At 39.0% G+C, this 16,067-nt stretch overlaps 1 protein-coding gene across 1 annotated transcript in view; it reads left to right on the top strand.

The window, feature by feature from the left end:
• Positions 1-616: 616 nt before the first annotated feature.
• atp2b2 (ATPase plasma membrane Ca2+ transporting 2) overlaps positions 617-16,067 on the top strand; it is a 74,662-nt gene continuing 59,211 nt past the window's right edge. The window contains exon 1 of the mRNA XM_030728876.1: positions 617-1,659. Coding sequence (XP_030584736.1) covers positions 1,461-1,659 — 199 coding nt within the window. The 5' untranslated portion in view covers positions 617-1,460. The remainder of the gene's footprint in view (positions 1,660-16,067) is intronic.

Genomic DNA, 16,067 nt, shown 5'->3' with positions numbered 1-16,067 from the left:
TTATTAAACCACCAGATGTCAGTTAACCTTTATTTTACTTTGTTTTTAATGATTACAGTCATCATTGCTTTTAGGAAATTACTACAGGGTAAAAGTAACCTTCTTTAATTTAAGTGTATGTGTGATCTGTTATTAAATATTTGCATTAAGAACAAATGAACTTGGACCAGAAATTGCTTTTCTATCTAGAGCTTCACCAGAGGGGATCTCTTTTGATTGTAATACAAAAAAATATATATATTACCTCCAGTAATTCAGTAAATGCAGCCCAAGTTTTCTTGTAGGGTGAGAGAGCCAGAGAGATTGAGTCAGTTCATTATTGTAAAGCTTTATAAGACAACAGGTGGAGAGGAAATGTATCACTGAGGTAGAGTGACTGCATAGAAAAGGTCATTTACTGTAGAATAAGAAAGGAAACAAGTGGCGAGATAGCAGCAGTGGCAGCAGCTTCACAGCTCAGCCCATCCTCCCATGACAGCACAGAGCAACGTTCCTCCTCTCCGCTTTGTCGTCAGAGCAGCCCCAGCCTCCCGCCCGCGCACAACTCCTCTCTGCTCTGCACCAGAAAGGAGCATTCTCTCCTCTCCCTCTTTCATATCCTCTCCCTTTCTCTCTCTCTCTCTCTCTCTTTCTCATTCTGTCAGTTAGTGTGTCCTCAGAATGAGGTTAGCAGCACCAGTAGCAGCAGCAGCAGCAGTAGATAGAGACAGCAGAGGAACAGTTACTGCAGCAGCCAGGAGAGGCTGTCCTTCAGCCGTGCACCATCTACCGCTGCATTCACCCCTGCCCTGAGAACGCAACACTCATCTCTGTGCTCTCTTTCTGCATCTCTCCCTGCTCCTCCCTCACCTTCTGTCCTCCTTGAAATTCGTCTTTTTGAATTTGCCTCCTTTCTCTCTCTCTTCCTCTGTTTCTCTGTAGCAGTGATGGGGGAGACCACCATGTAGAGACAGAGAGGCAGCGGAGGCAACAGCAGAACAGCAGCAATGGGAAGCCACACATGGAGCGGGTCTGGACTGCAGCCGTGGTGAGCCTGAGACTGACAGGACTTGCATCTACCATCATTGCCCTTCTCAGGACCTGACCACTGGGGCTGTCCAGTGCTTACCTGGATGCTCCCCACTTGTATTTTTTCATCCCCTCCGCTTCTCCTCCTCTGCTGCGCTCTCTCCTCTTCCTCTTTTCTTCTCTTTGATGGTTTTTAGTCTGCTGAAATCTGTCGTTCCTGAAACAGAGAAGCTATTCGTCAATTTACCCAAACGGATTTTTTCTGCTTTTTAATCCTTGTATCTGCTTACTTTTCTCTGACAAGATTTTTTTCTTCTTTTTGTTGCTGTTGCCTCATTCACACCTATTTTGGATTTTTTTTCTCCGAAGAGACTGAGCTCTCTTGTGAAAGCTTTTGTTTGATCTATAAGCAATAAGAAACACTAATCTAACTGACTTAACTAGCTGGCATCATGGGAGACATGTCCAACAGCGATTTTTATGCCAAGAACCAAAGAAATGAGGGCAACCATGCAGCAGCCTTTGGCTGCTCGCTCATGGAGCTGCGCTCGTTGATGGAGCTGCGTGGAACAGAGGCGGTGGTCAAGCTCCAGGAGGACTACGGGGGAGTAGAAGGACTGTGCAAACGACTGAAAACCTCACCCACAGAAGGTGAGTTTCACTTATTTATGCATGTGTGTGTTGGTGATAGTGAAAATGCACGCAGTGGTGTATATTGTACCAAAGGTCTCATCTTAAAGTATAGGTCCTCCTATACAGACCGCAGACTGTCGATTTCCAGTATCCATTTCAGTTTTTTTTTAATATGGGTTGCTATTTACTCTGTATTCTGCTCCTTTGATACCAAAATCAATGGTAAAAGCACAAACATGCAAAAACCTTATAAAGCACTTGAAGAAATGCGTAAGCACAACATCAGCGAATCACACAGGGGAGGGAGTCCCGTTTGAGGGGACTAATGAAGATTCTTCACAGCCAGCTAGTGTTAGACCTGTTTAGTATGCACAGAAATCTCTGTAGACAGTTTAGCCCCCCCCTACTCCCCCTCCCCCGCAAATGCATCTTACCGTTCCTTGTCATTCTCTTTTTCAGCCAATCAGCTATACAGCTATAGCCTTAAGGAGCAGGTCGCTGGAGCAACTCGGTAGAGATGGCCATGTGGGATGTGCTGTGGTTCTAGCAAATATAGACCGGGCATGAGAGAATTTAGAAGGCAAAAAAAAAAAAAAAAAATCCAAATCCTAACCTGTTTCCTACTTCTTATTTTCAGTATTAAAAAATCAGATAAATATTTACATGCAGTGAGATACCAATATGTGTTTTTATCTTTTTGCCATAGAGTGTTTAGTGTGCTAACATTACTTTGTTCTTGCAGATTTCAGTTAAGAACATGATGCGAAATTGTAGAAAATCCATAATGGTGGGTGTATTTATATCAGCTCAATCAGCTAAATTGTTTTTAATGCATTCCTACCTTAGCTTTGTCATCATATACCATTCATTCAAATATGTACATGAGTACTTATTCTATTTTTATGCGTAACTTATGCTCCTACTGCATACTGCAGTGATATTGGATTTTGTTTTTATTGCATAATCCCCATGAGCATAAAAATGGACCTCTTGAATAGCTATACCAGTCTATTGAATATTTATAACAGTACCTAAATCATGTACCTCCCCTGACATTAGCATAATTGATCAGCATTCATGTAGTGTCACCAGTGTGACATCAGAGGTACCCTGTAACCTTATAGGCTGATACCCAAAGAAGATTGTGTTTCCTGATCGTCTCATTTCAGTAAGACCATTTCTAGGTCAGCTCATGGTAATGCCTGCGAACTATGCAATAGCAGAGTAAACTAGATAAATCCAGGCAATCTTTCTTATTACACAGTTAAAGAGTGGATAAATATCACATTAAAAAGAGATGGAGGAAAACAAAATTGCAGATGAACACTGAAAACTGAATCAGATAGAACACTGATTCTTACCCTTCTGTTTTCTCAGTAACCTGGTTCCTTGATGTATACCTACACTCATGACGTAGTGGTTGACTGTGGGGGTGAACAGCTAAGATTTCCTTTGGCCAGCCAGGTGGTGAATGGCATGTGCCATTCAGGGGCTGGATGTGTTGTCAGGCTATGGCTTGGTTTCCAAGAAGGGGTGGCATTGAGCTGCTTGGTGGATGACCTGTTTTTCTTGAGATAGGAAAAAAGACTGTTGGTGGATACGACTGTTTTCTCAAGAGACTGTAGGAAGATGCAGTAGGCCCACCTTGGTAGAGCGTAAAGAATTATGAAATAACATGTAGGGCAGTGTTGTCCTTCGAGGGTTGGGGGGGATGGAGAAGTGCTCAGGGAATTCTTTAATGCTGTGAAAAGGCAAGAGTAGGAGGGTCCTTAACCAGACTTTTTGAGAAAGTTGAAGAAAAATATAAATATATGTGGAAGCCACAGTATACTCAAAGCAAGTGTCCCCAAAGTTACAGCGGTGAGCTTTTCAGAAAAACATGACTGCACATTTAGATAAAATTCCTTATCTAGAGAACAGCCAGTAAATGTTGCAATATATTCATTATTAAAAGGGTAAGCTAAGTTTATATTGTGGCAGTATAATAACCTTGTGCTCAATATCCAGTTATGGTAGAAAAGAGAAGCAGTGACTACTGCTCCTCACCATATTTGCAACATGAGTAGAAACAATGCTGGCAGTGTTACAGTGACACTGAAATTAAATTGAATTTGAGCTAGCAATAAAATTATCATAAAAGACATAAAATTATAATTTCATTTTCCCGTTCTCATGAGCATTGTGATTGCAAGTTTGAATATAGCATTTTATCAGTCAACTAAATACTAACCCAGCATCACAGCATGCAGATGTGCAAAAATAATAATAATAAAAAATTAACTAATGAAATAAAAAGGGAAATGTTGTAATCATTAACATACTGTCATCTACAAAGTACACCCACACTTAATTAACTCAAAATGTTAGACAAAAGAAAATGAATCTACTTAAGGAATGATTAAACAATGCATCTCATTTAAAAGCCTATCAAGTTCTCAGGTAAAACCATCCTTCAAAATATACTGCCTTCTGGTTGATACATCCAGTTTTTACAATAAAATAAATCAGTGAAGTTGAAAAAAATAATGTCTTTGTGTAGCAATTTACAGTACATATGAGTCATATGCTGACTGCATTACTCAAAATAGTACAACCTCAGATGTGTGCAGCATTAATTATTAATTTATTATAGATGTCATTTAATGGATTTACTCTGAGTACTTTGCTTTAGCTAAAGGAGGTGCTCCCATAGCATATTTGTTTATTGCTACTTTTAGCTGCACCCTCAGTCACAAGGGGTCACCACAGAGTGGTGAGAGCTCTGAGTGTTTGATCTGGTAGATTTTTTTTGCCAGATAGCGTTCCTGACATAATCCCCAAGGGATTTATGTCTCCCCCTGAGATCAAACCAGGGATCTTTTAGTTATATATATATGGATCAGTCCATTTAACTGATCCATATATCACTGACTTGTCCATTTAACAAGTCAGTGTGTTTTGGTTAAAGTCTTAGCCTTCATGCTATCAAGCACGATGTCTTCTCCCTGGCACCTGGTTATAATTAATTTTTTCATAATTACTTTTTTCTTTGACAGGATCATTGACTAAATGTAAACCAAGTAATGGTGTGTGGTACTATTTGTAGCTGTTTTTATGTTTATGCAATGTTGGTTGCTTCATAGGACATAGGCTATTTCAGAAATATGATCCTGGTAATTCTTTTAAGTTATTTACTAAGGCTTGCTGTCATGTGTATTGTGTAATATAAATGTGTCCCATGGGCCTGTGTTCAATCATAAGAGACCCTTGCGGAAGGCTATTCTAGCATTGTTGCTACAATACATTAACCTGTGTTTGGAAAAAACAACTGGGTCTACCCAACCAGTGGACAAACAGTTTAACCCACAGCAACTCTTCAAAAGTAATCCAATTCATGCTTGGTCACACACTGTCACACACACACACACACACACACACACACACACACACACACACACACACACACACACACACACACACACACACACACACACACACACACACACACAATAATACACATTGTGCATACAAAATCACAGCACATACCATAGTTGTATGTATTAAATTTAAAATTCCTGGGTTCTCTGGTTCTCACCCTTCAGTTTTTCAGTTACCTCATTCCTTGTACATTTACTCAGGATGTAGAGCTAGACACCTAGCTTGAAGGTGTTGTACAGGTGAAGAGCTTGTTTCACTCAGGCAGCCAGCAGGTGAGTAACATTAGTCATTCAGGGGTTAGATGGGTTGTCGGGCTACAGCTTAGTTTCCGAGAAGATATGGGATGCAGCCGCCCAGCATATGACCTGCTTTTCTGAAGATAAAAGAGAAAGATGTTTGGTGTATGTTGACTTACTAGTTTCAAAAGAGACAGCAGAGAACTGCAACACATCAGTAATCCTCCTCAGGAGGAACAAGAAATTGTGAGCGATTGCTCAGCTGTTCCTCAAGGGTCTGGAGGATAGAGAACTGCTCAAAGCATTGATAGTTTTTGATGCTGAGAGGGAGGGTAGGAGGATGCGTAGCCAAACCTTGCAGGGAAGCAGTTGTAAATATAGATGGGATTTGATCCCACATTTTATAGACAGTTTGTCCAACTCGCAAAACTACAGTGGTAATTTAAAGCATTTTATATTTAACTGGATGTTGTTTTTTTGTATGACTAGCCACCATTTTTATGACTTTAAATTTGTTGTCTGGGGAGTCAGAGAATCAGTATGACCTCACTCACCAAGATGATGGCATGATGTGCTACAATATTTGCTTCCTGATGAGAAAAAGCAATAAATACTGATTATTACAGAAGAAACTTTGAAGAGGCAACAGTAATAGTAAAATTCAGATTTTTTTTTACATAACCTGTGTTACAGTATAGCATTTCTGAAACTGATTGATTTTATTTCATTTCCTCACCCTCACACCATTTCTACAGTATCACCACACCTCATTTACAACTTTCAACCTCTGCTTGGCCCTCACTCTGTCTTATTTTATTCTTTACACATAGACACAACTCCAAGACCTGCAAAGACAGTTTCACACAGGTTTTTGAGTCCTAACCAGATGCTAACCTTAACTGCGCTGTAATTCTAGTATATTTAACATGATAATATTCACAGCTTGCTCAGTTTAATACAACTACCTCATGTCTCCTATCCACTATTTCTTTGCTTCTTCTTCACTCCACAGAAAAGTAATAGAACTATTTCAGGCTTGCATGGCTCTGAAAAAGCAAATTCAGTTCATTCTATACAGACAATGTCAAGTTGTTCAGGTGTGGGGGTGAAATTTTTCAGTTCAGTCATTAGAATTGAAGGTGAGCAACCAAATGTGATCTTTACTGCAAGAAAGAAAAAAAATTAACTGCAATTCTTAACATGTTGAACTTCTCCTTTTAAAATATAACTTTAAAATGGATAAAATTATTTGCTCTCACTTTGCAATGCTACCATGGATTTCGTCATGCTTAAATCTTCCTACTTCTAACCTGCCTTTGTACATCCTAACCCCTTCTCCTTCTTCCTGCCTCCTCCAGGTCTGCTCCTAATCAACCCCCCCCCCCCCCCCCCCCCCACACTGCCCTTTATATCCCTCTGTCATCCCATCCCTATCTATCACCACACCTTACCTCTCCTCATTCCTCTCTTGTCTCTATTCTGCTCCCATTTCTAATTTAGTGTACTGGTCGGTCGCTGGTATCCCAGTGGGCCAGTGTACAGCGTAGCCTAAATAGACTTGTTCTAAATCTATAACCTTCATCAACTCTCTCTTCTGTTCTCACTTCTTTTACTAAGTTAGCAACAATATAAAGGTGCTGTAAAAGGAGCCCTAAATTTTTAAACTTGTCTTTGGCTCTAACCTATTAAAATATTTTCCCATGTAAACTTGACATTTTATTTATGTTACTCTACCTTTTTTTGAGACAAAGATGTATTAGAGTTAATTTGATTTTAAGCTTATTGGCCTCTGTATAACACAAATAGTTGGCTTTGATAGGTGAAAAAAATGGCTTTCACAAATGCAGGTGAGCACAGATCCAAGAAGTGTACCACTGGCAGTAATAGCAGTGGTAGAAGGTAGCCAGATGACACATTGTGGATGGTACCTGTACTTCTCCATGGGAAAACTTGGTTGAGAGGTCTTGAGTAAAGCGTTCCATCTCCAAAGTAAAAACTAGGCTTTTTCATCAGAATGTAACTTGAAACTTGAAACTTGCCTCCACACATAAACATACAAGTTAGAGTTAGAATTACACAGCATCAAAGCCCTTCTAGAAGAAAGCCATGCAGACATTTTCAAGCATCTCCTCACACTTATTTAGGTAGTTTATTTTGAAACATTATGTAAATAAAGCAAGGGGAAAAAAAAAAAAAAAAAAAAAAAAAAAATATATATATATATATATATATATATATATATATATATATTTTTTTTTTTTTTAATTTATTTTATTATTTCTCTTTCTTGTAAAGTTACTGGCATGCTCATTCCCAGTCCCATTTTTCTTTAACGATATTACCCTTTATGTGTCCTTGTCTTACTTCAGCATAGTGTGAGAGTCATTTTACAGTCATTTATGAGCGTGAGAGTTTGTCTTATACTGTACCTTCTCTCCTCTGCTGTCATGTGGCCGGGGGTGGGGAACGACTTTTAAAGGGCCGGAGGTCTTTTTTGTCTTTTTTTGCAACCTGACCTACCTGACCTTCAGATAGAATGCATTCTTTAGTCATTTCTGCACTGGCTTCATTTTTCTGACTAGGAAGCTGTCTCTTTGCTGTCTGTGACCTGAGCTCAGAGTACAGTAGCAGAGGAGAAAACATTATAGCATTACTTGATTTAATGACAACTCATTAGCCTATTGCAAATTCAACAAAAGCTTCCAAACAAGTGCTTATTGAATCTAAGATAGACAGACCGAACCTAAATGTTTGTAAGACTGAGGACAGGGACACTAGTTCTAGCTAAAATTTTTGTAGCCCTGCTACCAAGTCACACCTGAACCACCCGACAGACACAGGAGGACAGGCTGTAAATCTGACTTTATTCATACGTTATTCAACAGTGGTTAACACTTTCCTGAATAGTTCATAGTCTCAGTCACTAGTTTAATGTCTTACTCGATACAACATGAGTCATCATTTTGTAAATTATGGTCCCCGTTGCAGTCAAACGGGAGGCTGTGCTTTAGGGTGGGCTTAACATTTGGCTACAGTTTCTGATTCAGATCCTCCTCTTGCTCCTTATGTCCAGTTTTATAAACACCAAGATGACAGCAGCCAAACTGCTTAGCTCAAGGACTCAGAAGAGAACTTCTCTAACCAGGGGTTCCATCTTTTATATACAGTTTATGACTTAATTTCAAAGGAAAAGCATATGTTTTAATAACACTTATTAACAAACAGTCCAATTTATTTTCTTCAAAATATCATAATGCATTGCTTCCCTGCCCCTCAAAGTAATCAACCTTATGGAAACACTGATTTCCTTCTGTAATATTGAGAGTGCAGTGCTACTGTTACTGCTCTTAATCCTTCAACTGCACACACTTAAGTCCCTATGTTGTGTACTGTTACTGTACTGAGGTCTTTAAAAATTCTATACATAGCTCAGGAAACTGTTTGCTCCCCTCATCTGTCATCTGTTTTTCTCACTTCCTCTTTTTCTTCACCTCTCCTCTCTCTTTCCCTTCTGTGACTGCAGAGTTCAGTTGAAACACACCACCTGTTCTCCCATTTCATCTTCTTTAGTTCTCATTCTAGTGCATTCACTTCCAGATCCCCTTTGTTTTCCTCCTTATTTGTGTTCTCTTCTGTGAAATAACATTCACATTTCAGTTTGCATTCTGACATTTCTGCACATTCTTCTCTTCTGTTCTTAACCTTCATTATTCTCGTCTATCTGTCCCTTATCACACCTTTCCTCTTCACTCCCTTCCATATCCACCCTCTTTCCATCTCTCCATCCCTGATGATCATACTAATCACGTCCTCCAGTTGCAGCACCATGAGCACATTCCCCTCTGACGCAGTCTATTTAATCTCTGTCCCACAAGGGATCTCTTACATGGTGCTGCCGTTTCTTTAATAAGGACAATTTCTCCTGCTCTGCTCCTCTTGTATCTGCCCTCCTCTTGCTCCCTCCTCCCCTAGCGACTCTGTAAAAGGGCTGGAAGAGGTAGGAAAAAAGAAAGACAGGATGAAATTGGAGGCAGTGAAGAAGGGAGAGATGGCTCTCAGAGGACAGATTATAAATGATACACAGCCATTTTGCTCTGTGAGAAAGCAAAACCACACTGTGGGCAGACACACATACACATGTACACCAGTACTCACACAGGTGTTCTGCAGTGTAGTAGCAGTGACCTTGAAGCAGTAATCTGGCACAGCAGTCAATCACTGCAGTACCAATCCATATGCAATATTAAGATTTACAGTGCTGTCCTAATGAGTGGTTCAGATAATACTTTGGGATTTCATGAAAAAAGGCTTTTCAATAATTCATCAATTCTTTGTAGATCACTGATAAGCAGTAATCATATGAAAATAACACGGGCTTGCTACAGTTGACTCACAAACAAAAATCTCTTTGGTGTCTTTTTCTTGAGTAGTTATTTTTTTCATTACTGCAGGTGTTATGAAACAGTGAACAGTGAATTAAACTGTGCATCATAAGATACATACACAAATTCAGTTAATAAAGATTAGAACATTTTATAAAGAATCCTATCAGTAATGTGACATCAGGAAAAAGAACCATTCAGCTGTACAAACATTTGAACCTGAAAGCTTGATGGTATACTGTAACATGAGAAGCCATCTTCTTCTCATGCCATCAAACCTAGAGATAAAAGGTTTGATGGCATGATATAAAACAGAAACCCATAAAGGTTCACCCTGGCAACCTCAGTGATTCCTATTAAACATTGATTAAAAAATTAGGAAAATTGCTAGTGATAGCTAATAAACCATTTGTATGGCTTATTACAAAGTAGTGCAAACTTTTTTAATTTGGTGTAATAAAAAAGGACTAACAGATGTTAGCAAACAACAATAATAATGCCTGGCGAATCTTTCCTCTGTACTCTGAAGTGCAATCATTTCTCAGAAGCCTAGACTATTATATTAGGGTTTGATCGCTGTTCCTAGAGAAGTATACTCTGAGCTACATTGGAATTGTTACGTAACACAGTGGCCTTGAATGTATACATTAACTGTATACTTCATTATTGATTTCCCTCATAACAAATGTGCAAATTTCAGTTGAAAGTTAATGACAATGAGGTGAGTCTGTGTTTGTCAACATGGTTAAATGCGATCTCTGAGACACTTACTGTTGCGGGAGCCACAACAGAAATGGTTCTGATGATGCTGGCAGGTCTTTATATGTGCCTGTCTGGACAGGTTTTTGTCAACATGATAACAATCGAGAAAGGTACAGTCACCAAACTTTACAAATTGAAATGAAAATCAAAGCCCACTTAAAAGATGGGTGCAATCTGACCCATGAGTACTGAGTAAAGGGCGTGTGTGTGTGTGTCCTTGTTGCATATAAGTGCATTTCTCTGATGAAATCCCAGTTTGAGAGAGACTGTCAGAAAGATACACATACACAGATGCTGGGCATGTCCCAAGAGATGCCTGACTGAATTAAGAGGACAGCTGCCAAAAACCAGACTCTACTGGCCTGCTCCCATGGAGCCTGGTGCTGACTCATGACAGTATACAGTATGTCGGACTGTGTGAGTTTATAGTATAGTGTGCAGATTGGTACAGTAAACATGACAGAAAATGTAAAACATCTTGGTAGAATCTAAAAACTGACTGATTAAATTAATCCAGTGCTAATAAAAACAACACACGTATATTAGGTAATCATTTTTATCACTCATATTTTTATTATTTTATTATTTATTGTCTGAGGCATCTAGAAAGGAATGCATTTTAAATTTCGTTGTGCAACTTCTGTGTACAATGACAATAAAGATTCTGATTCTGATTCTGATTCTGATTCTGATTCTAGGTGTCCTTCATATATCCATGTGGCTATAATATCATGTTTCATATCTTCATTTGAAAAATAATTTACAGGTTATTGTGACTGTCCTTGCACACAAATATTGTCCACGTGCTGCACTATTTAGAAATTATTCACTTTTGCTCTGAACTCCATAAAGTCTGGCCTTCTAGAAGTATTTTTGCTCTTTGTCCTAGGTTGCTGTGGTGTATATATACATGCAGTATGTGCAGTTCTTGTCCCTTGAAATGTCCTAAATCTGAACTGCTGGAAATCAGAAGTATGGATAGGGAGTTGACAGACATGGCAGTGCTTTTAGCTAGATATGCAGAGTCCGGGTCTATAACCGGCTTGTTTCTCTCCATGTCAGCTCTTTTCCTGAGCTGACCTCTCTCCTCTCTTTTCTCCCGCTGTGGGGCAGAATAAGGGTGTTACCACTGCTGCCAAACAGACAGACAGCATTTCCTTCTCAAGGGCACATAAACAGATACAGTCTTGAACCAGAGCCAGCCTTGCCTTGCTCAAGGGCACAGAGCAGCTGTCTCTCAACTTTGAGTTTACCAATACTTTAGAAGTGTATAAATCAGAAAAGACAAGCAAAAACAAGGATATGGAATTTTTTTTTTTTGGACCTTTAGAATTTATCTGTAAGCCCATAAAGGAAGCAAAAGCTGTGTATTTTTATTCTTACCTATGTGACATGTTGAGATCAGGTTTTAACTCATTCTTCACCGGGCAATTTTGTACATACCAAACAGTCTTGTTTTCCCTTTATAATGGTAGCATTACAAAGCACAATTTTAAAGAGTTCATATGAACTCTGAAAAATTTTAAAGAGTTCATATGAACTCTGAAAAATTGTAATAATATCTGTAACTACTTTGGAGACATTTCACAAACTTAATTAATTTACTGAAAATCCATACATGTTTTAACCACTTATCCAGCTGTTGTTGTAGCTGTTGTGTTACTGGAGCCTATCCAAGCTGTAAGAGGCGGGATACACCCTGGACAGTTTTCCAGTCCACTACAGAGCTTACACAGAAACAAATGTTCACGCTCACATTCACACCTACACCTACAATTTAGAATCACCAAATTATGCATGTGTTTGGACTGTGGGAGGAAGCCTGAACACCTGGAGAAAACCCACGCAGGCACAGGGAGAACATGCAAACTCCACACAGAAAAGCTGGTTCAATGAGTTTAGTTTGTCTTCTTCTGTGAGACAAATATTATACTGTCATTTTAATATTTCACTGCAGAAGCAGAGCAGAGGTTTCTGACATAACTTCACTTACTTCCAAGGTGCAGAGAGGAGAGAATAAAGTCTAATGAACAACACTCGAAGCATAATAAAGAACTTTGTTGCTCTGTTATATGTGCTTCAAGTGCTGCAGTACTCAATCAATGAATAGCCTTAAGCAGGCATTCACTGCAGTAGGGAAGTAGGTGGGGAAACAAAATGTCTAAGTATGTCTGTATCACTGTGTATGTTAGAAGCACACTAGGCAGTGTGTCCATTTGTGCAGCAAAACATTCAATAAGGATGCACTGGTCATGAACTTCAGGACCTATATAGATACAAATGTTCACAGTAAAAATTTGACCAATAGCCAGTGTATGTTTAGTTGTTTAGATTGTTTTGATGGCACAATGGGAGAAACAAGCAAAAAAAAAAAAAAACAAAAGACATCTTCAGGGAATAAAATTCACTAAATAGGTGTACTGAATAAAAAATTTTCAGTACAGTTTTCTCCAGGTTTTCCGGTTTCCTCCCATATCCCACAGACATGTTTAGGTCAGGTTCATTGGTGGTTCTAAATTGGCCGTAGGTTTGAATATGTGTTGAGTGTTGTTTGTCTCTGTGTTGACCCTTTGATTGACTAGTGACGTGTCCGGGGGTACCCTGCCTTTCGATCTCTGATAGCTGGGATAGCTGAATAGATTGATTATTATGGCTTAGCATTTAAAAACATTATTTTGGCTTTCTAATCCAATTTCCTCCACCTAATGATCAGAAACCCAAACTGTGTATTTTCCTTGTTCTTCCAAAATGACAGATGACAAGGGGTGCATTAGAGTGTGTTGATTTCCCTCACCTGTTATGACTATTTCATGACTCTCTCTGGTAGTTTGAATTTTAATAGCTGTCCCTATTGTGACTGGAGCTTATCTGAGCCCCTGGGCGAAACCAGAGACTAACACCCAGATGGGAGACAGCAGATAGACCACTGTCACTCTCCCTTTCAGCCTCTTGGCCCTGGATGCTCTCTCTTTTCACTCCCGGGGGGGAAGGCTTGTGGATTTGTGTGGGTGTGCATGCGCCGGGTATGTGTGCAGTTAGAAATGTTTTTGTCTGTATGCTCTTAATTGTCATAGTTGGATAAAGCCATAGTGACAAAATTAGAGAAGTCAAGACTATTTTAAACTAAATTCTTTGAATTTTATTTTTTCTTTCAGTGCAATAAAATAGAAAGCCATTATTATTTTTCTGATAAATGCTTTAAAATAAAGTAATTTAATTTGAATATATACTGTTACACTAGTTTATAAGCTCACGCATGTCTTGCATAATCAAAAAATTATCCACTTATATTTCTGCCATTATGCATACACCAGCTTATATATAACTACACTGACAGCCTGGTCACACATGAGAGGAGTAGGCAACACATGTGTTTCTTCCATGTATGCGTGCGTGCGTGTGTAAAAGAGAAAGTGAGAAACAGATGGAAAAAAGTCAGGGAGGGTTTTGTTTTTTTGTTTTTTACAGCCACTAGACACCTACAGTACAGCTTTCATTTGTTTGATTGTCTGTAAGATATATAACAATACAGTAGTGATGACATTTTATCAATAGAAAGCATGACTGACTTCCAAAAAACAAATAAATAAAAAGCAAGGACTCAGTGAATTCACGTTAACTGGATGGGCGAGGAAGAATGACAGATACATGGTAGATTGATTGACTGAATAAATGGTTGAATGGTCTGGAATTACAGGATGAAGTTACTGACCTCATTACACTTTGCCCTTATCGCTAAGCAGTTGTGTCTAAACACATTCGCACAGTCTCATTTTCCCCTCCAAAGCAAACACACACACACACACACACACACACACACACACACACACACACACACACACACACACACACACACACACACACACACACACACACACACACACACACACACAGAGGCTGTAAACAGATGTCTCATTAATGTTGTGTCCACATCTAGGGCAGTGGAGCCAGCTAACTTTACAGTACTCTCAGGTGGGGGAACAGATACACTATTGACTAACAAATTCAGTAAGCGATAAGTATTTTTCTTCTGGTTCTGGTCACTCTTGAACACTTGCAGTGGATTCATTAAGCACATTGGATGCACACATACATGCATACACATGACAAAACAAACAGAAACTGACCTTTTAAGATAAGTTTCCACAATTCCAAACTTTTTATTTGTTTGATTCAGAAAATATTTGGAAAGTTTGGTTCGATGCAACATCTCTCTCCACTAGATGCAAGCATGGCATAATTGTTAAGAATGAGATTGCACAGAGATCTTAATACGATGAATCATGCAGCTCTAATGTACGCCCCCATTTGTGGTGTGGACCTCGCTCATGTGCATCATTTTCACAGAATAAATAACCGTGTAATGAATTTTGAAAGGGACCATATGAACTGCATATGAGTCACTAGGAGCCTGCATTTCCCCCCCCTACATTTGCTCTCAATGTGCTACTTTTCCAAAAAGATTTTCAAAGAGGTGTAAATTAAACCTCTGGGCATTCAAATTCTGTGATATGAGCAGCTATCACTTTTGCAAAGAGAAGTATTTCTTGATTGATTTTCTTGTTGTTTTTTCTGGAAAAAGAAATGGCACAAAAGTATCATCATGGATCCATGTATACTAGCTCATAGTATAATAGCTTTAAATTTAATATTCAATGCTTTATTTATGTTTTTAATCCTGTTTATTTTGTTCCATCTTTGTTCAATCATCACTGCACATATTCCTTCCAACATTTATGCTGATATGTGCTACAAAGTACAAATGATAAGTAATTATCAGTTATCCTGCAGAGTGCCTGGTGTGTATGTTTTGTGTATGTGTATGTGTTTGTAAGAGAGAGCGAGCTGTGAGCTGTGTTGTCTCACTCCACTCTGCCATTTCTCGCATGAGTCAGACTCATAGAGCACAGTGCCTGACAGCAAAACTCACCCACTTGTACAGCTGCCCCCACAGACTCTCATGCACACATGCGCCTGCACACACACACACACACACACACACACACACACACACACACACACACACACACACACACACACACACACACTCACATGCGCACGCGCATGCATGCATGCACACACACACATTGAATATTTTATTTTCAGCATTGCAACATACATTTAATTTTGGTTGTTGGGAAACTGTTAAGAACTGCTCTGCCATTTAAGCCTTTTAGTTAGTAGCAAATTATATAACACCAGGTGACGAAGTCAAGATTTAGCATTTTATTTGTCTTTATAATAAAAGCCTTTAATAGCAAGTGAAAATTGTGTTTGTAGTGAGCTTGTAGCTTAGCCAAAAAGTAAGATGTGGACCACATTCTAGATGTCTTAGAGTAATGATTTGACATTTAGGAAAAACATAGTAACTTAGCTGAGTTCTCCATTAGTTGCATGGCAACCAGTCCAGTAAAAGCCGACTCGTAAACCCTAGTAGAATGTGGAATTCTTTCTTAATTAGTGAGTTTTAGAGGTGCTGTTGAGTGGATTTTGCTGCATTTGGACTGAGCCAGGTTAACTTTAACCTCATTTTTTAGTCTTAGTCATACTAAGCCAACAAACTACCGCTCTAGCCACATATTTACCGCTCAGATGCAAGAGTGTTGTCTAGCACTCTACAAAAAAACAA

Source organism: Archocentrus centrarchus, chromosome 5, assembly GCF_007364275.1.
Source record: "Archocentrus centrarchus isolate MPI-CPG fArcCen1 chromosome 5, fArcCen1, whole genome shotgun sequence".
Lineage (NCBI taxonomy): Eukaryota > Metazoa > Chordata > Actinopteri > Cichliformes > Cichlidae > Archocentrus > Archocentrus centrarchus.
Note: the sequence above shows the minus strand (reverse complement) of the source record. Positions and strands in the feature narration are given on the sequence as shown.